The sequence below is a fragment of the Tripterygium wilfordii genome, chromosome 4 (assembly GCF_013401445.1).
Source record: "Tripterygium wilfordii isolate XIE 37 chromosome 4, ASM1340144v1, whole genome shotgun sequence".
Classification (NCBI taxonomy): Eukaryota; Viridiplantae; Streptophyta; class Magnoliopsida; order Celastrales; family Celastraceae; genus Tripterygium; species Tripterygium wilfordii.
The window spans coordinates 11,299,245-11,302,943 of NC_052235.1; the positions used below are offsets into that span (position 1 = coordinate 11,299,245).

Here is a 3,699-nt window from a genome sequence, read left to right on the forward strand (position 1 = left end):
TTTCTACGGATGTGGGTCACCACTCTTTGTATAAGCTCAGGTTGCACTTATGTCATAAGCAGGTTGCAAATTTCCCAGAACTCTATTATACACTTCTTCCCTTATTCAGACTTGCCTTCCTTCAAACACCACACTTCAACTCCTCCTCACCTTATCAACCACCTTCCAAACACCTCAAACAATAGTCTCATGATGGAATTCTACTTTTATGACTTATGAAACATGCATAACACATCACAAAGATGGGAAGGTTCATCACAAGAACAAAGTAGTCATTCAAAGGAATGGGAATAGAGGCAAGGTTCGAGGTGGGCCAAATTTTTCAAGGAATGCCTTCATCACTTTCAAGGAATAAAAAGATAGCATTTACTTCAGATGGTCTAATGCAGGTTCTAGCTATACACAATCATGAAATTCATAGCATACAAAATTTTCTGAAGGCTCCTCACAAGCTAATTGGTGTTGCAAATAATATGTAAACTAAGCAGACATTCATTGCAAAAGATCATGCAAATAATCACACCATCAGCCTCAAAAGCACTTCATAACAATTAAGCACAAGTATGCCAATTCTCTTCTAAAATTCAAAACAATTTCAAAAATTTTCTGCAAAAGCAAATTCCCTCTCCCCCAAACTTGAAATTGACATTGTCCTCAATGTTTCAAAAGAAAACAAAAAGAAACTTTGCTATGACGAAAATTAAAAAAAAAACCAAAATTAAATGAAAGAAAAGGAAAAGAGACTTAGCTGATTCAAAGTGTCAAAATTTGACTCCTCTTCCACATGGGTTACCTCCCATGAAATGCTAAATTTATTGTCATCAGTCGGACATAGTCTTGGACTCTATCAAAGATCAATAGAGTGGAGATATACCACTTCATCCACGGTAACTTGTACATTCTCCCAATAAGGCTTCACTCGATGGCCATTAACCTTGAATGTTTGATCAGATTCTTGATGTTTTAAGTCTAATGCACCATGAGGGAACACAACTTGTATCACATACGGGCCATGCCACTTTGATTTGAGCTTTCCCGAAAAAAGTTTCAAACGAGAATTGTACACTAGCACCTTCTGCCCAACAGAAAAATTCTTCCTCACAAGCTTCTTATCGTGGTACCTTTTAGCCCGCTCTTTATATAACTTTGCATTCTCATAGGCTTCATGCCATAATTCTTCAAGCTTGTTTAGTTGCAAGCGACGCCTATCTTCAGCTGCCTTCATGTCAAAATTGAGCTTTTTAAAAGCCCAATAAGCACGATGCTCTAACTCGACTGCCAGGTGACATTCTTTCCCATAAACCAACAGGAATGGAGACATCCCGATGGGTGTTTTGTAAGCAGTTTTGTATGCCCACAATGCATCATTCAAGCATAGAGACCAATCTTTTCTGTTTGGATTGACCATTTTCTCGATAATGGTCTTGATTTCTCTATTGCTTATCTCCACTTGCCCACTCGTCTGAGGATGATATGGGGTGCCCACATGGTGAGTTGTCCCATATTTCTTCATCAAAGCGGAACATGCATAATTATTAAAGTGACTTCCACCGTCGCTAATAACGCTAATAATGGCTCGTGGCATCCCAAAACGAGAGAAAATATTGTCCTGCAAAAACTTCACAACCACTCGATGATCATTAGTTCTTGAGGGGACAAGCTCAACCCATTTGGACACATAATCAACACCAACTAGAATATATTCAAATCCAAAAGAGTTAGGAAATGGACCCAAAAAGTCAATTCCCCATACATCAAAAGGTTCAATGACCTGAATATTTGTTAAGGGCATTTGATCTCTGGCAGGTATGTTACCGGTCCTTTGGCATCTGTCACAACTCTTACAAAAATTCCAAGCATCTTTAAAAATAGTAGGCCAATAAAATCCAGCTTGAAATACCTTAAGTGCAGTCTTTTTAGGCCCAAAGTGGCCTCCACATGCATGAGCAAGACAATGCATCAAAATTTCTTGTTGTTCAGACTGTGATACACATCGGCGAATAATTTGATCCGGGCATATCTTGAAAAGGTAAGGATCATCCCATATGTAATCTCTAGCCCGTGAAATTATCCGCTTCCTTTCCTGATAAGACAAATCAGTAGGAAAAGAGTTAGTAACAAGATAATTCAAAATGTCGACATACCATGGCAATGTGTTTATGGATAGGAGCTGCTCATCTAGAAAAGAGTCACCCAAAGGAAGTTCTTTATGCTCACTTTCAGGTAGCAGCCGAGAAAGATGATCGGCAACTACATTTTCGCTTTCCTTTTTATCTTTAATCTCTAAGTCAAACTCTTGCAACAAGAGTACCCATCATATTAACCGAGGCTTGGCATCCTTTTTAATCATCAAATACCTCAAAGCAGCATGATTTGTGTAAACAATAACTCGCGAGCCAATGAGGTAAGATTTGAATTTTTCCAATGCAAAAATCACAGCCAACAATTCTTTCTCCGTTGTTGAATAATTCAGCTAAACATCATTCATGGTACGAGAAACATAATAGATGGCATATGGCATCTTATTCTTCCACTGACCCAGAACAGCCCCCAAAGAATAATCACTTGCATCACACATTAACTCAAATGGCAGCTCCCAATCAGGTACTTGCATAATAGGGGTTGAAGTGAGTGCTTTTAATTTATCAAAAGTTGTTCGACACTTATTTGTCCATATAAAGTTTGCCTCCTTTGTCAGCAATGCACACAAAGGTCGAGAAATCTTGGAAAAGTCTTTTATAAATCTCCGGTAGAATCCCGCATGACTAAGAAAACTCCGCACACCTTGCACTGTAGCTGGATAAGGCAGCTTTGATATGACTTCAATTTTTGCTTTGTCCACTTCAATTTCATGGCTGGAAATCAAATGACCCAACACAATTCCTTCTTGCACCATGAAGTGACATTTTTCCCAATTCAAAACAAGGTTAGTTTCTTCACATCTCTTTAAAACCAACCTAAGATGCTCAAGACATTCATCAAAACCAGCTCCAAATACACTGAAATCATCCATGAAAGCTTTAATAAACTTCTCTACCATGTCAGAAAAAATACTCATTATGTACCTTTCGAATGTTACTGGTGCATTGCACAGCTCAAACGACATCCTTCGGTAAGCAAAATTGCCATATGGACATGTGAACGTGGTCTTCTCCTGGTCTTCAGGTGCTATAGCAATCTGATTGTACCCACTATAGCCAAGAAAGTAATAATGACTATGCTCGGCTAGTCTCTCGAACATCTGATCAATGAATGGTAGTGGAAAGTGGTCTTTTCGTGTTTCATTGTTCAACTTCCTATAATCAATATACACTCTCCATCCCGTAGTCATTCTCGTAGGTATCAACTCATTATTTTCATTCTTCACCACAGTGATGCCACTTTTCTTCGAGACTACATGAATTGGACTGACCCACTTGCTGTCTGAAATCGGATAAATTATCCCCACATCAAGTAGCTTAAGAACTTTAGTTTTTACAACATCCTTCATATGTGGGTTCAACCTCCTTTGTGCTTCTCGGGTGGGTTTTGCATTATTTTCTAGAAAAATCTGATGCATGCATCTCACTGGTTGATTCCCTTTATGTTAGCAATGGTCCAACCAAGAGTTGTTTTATGCTTCCTCAAGATCCGGATTAACTTTGGTTCCTCCCCCAAACTCAGATTTGCAGCAACTATTATGCTCATCCAAATAGATAT

The 3,699-nt window shown here is 38.7% G+C and overlaps 1 protein-coding gene across 1 annotated transcript; it reads right to left on the reverse strand.

Annotated features, from left to right (window-relative positions):
* Window positions 1-322: 322 nt before the first annotated feature.
* LOC119996944 lies at window positions 323-1,408 on the reverse strand. Its single transcript, XM_038843723.1, has 2 exons — window positions 979-1,408; window positions 323-396 (listed from the first exon to the last, which is right to left on the reverse strand). Exons 1-2 carry the CDS (start codon window positions 1,406-1,408, stop codon window positions 323-325), a joined length of 504 nt encoding a protein of 167 aa, XP_038699651.1.
* Window positions 1,409-3,699: the final 2,291 nt, after the last annotated feature.

Coding starts and splice junctions, on each gene's coding strand:
- LOC119996944 (XM_038843723.1), bottom strand. CDS start 1,408: ATGGTCAATCCAAACAGAAAAGATTGGTCTCTATGCTTGAATGATGCA. Junction 397..978: donor ACAAGTTGTGTTCCCTCATG/GTGCATTAGACT, acceptor GATTGTGTATAG/CTAGAACCTGCATTAGACCA.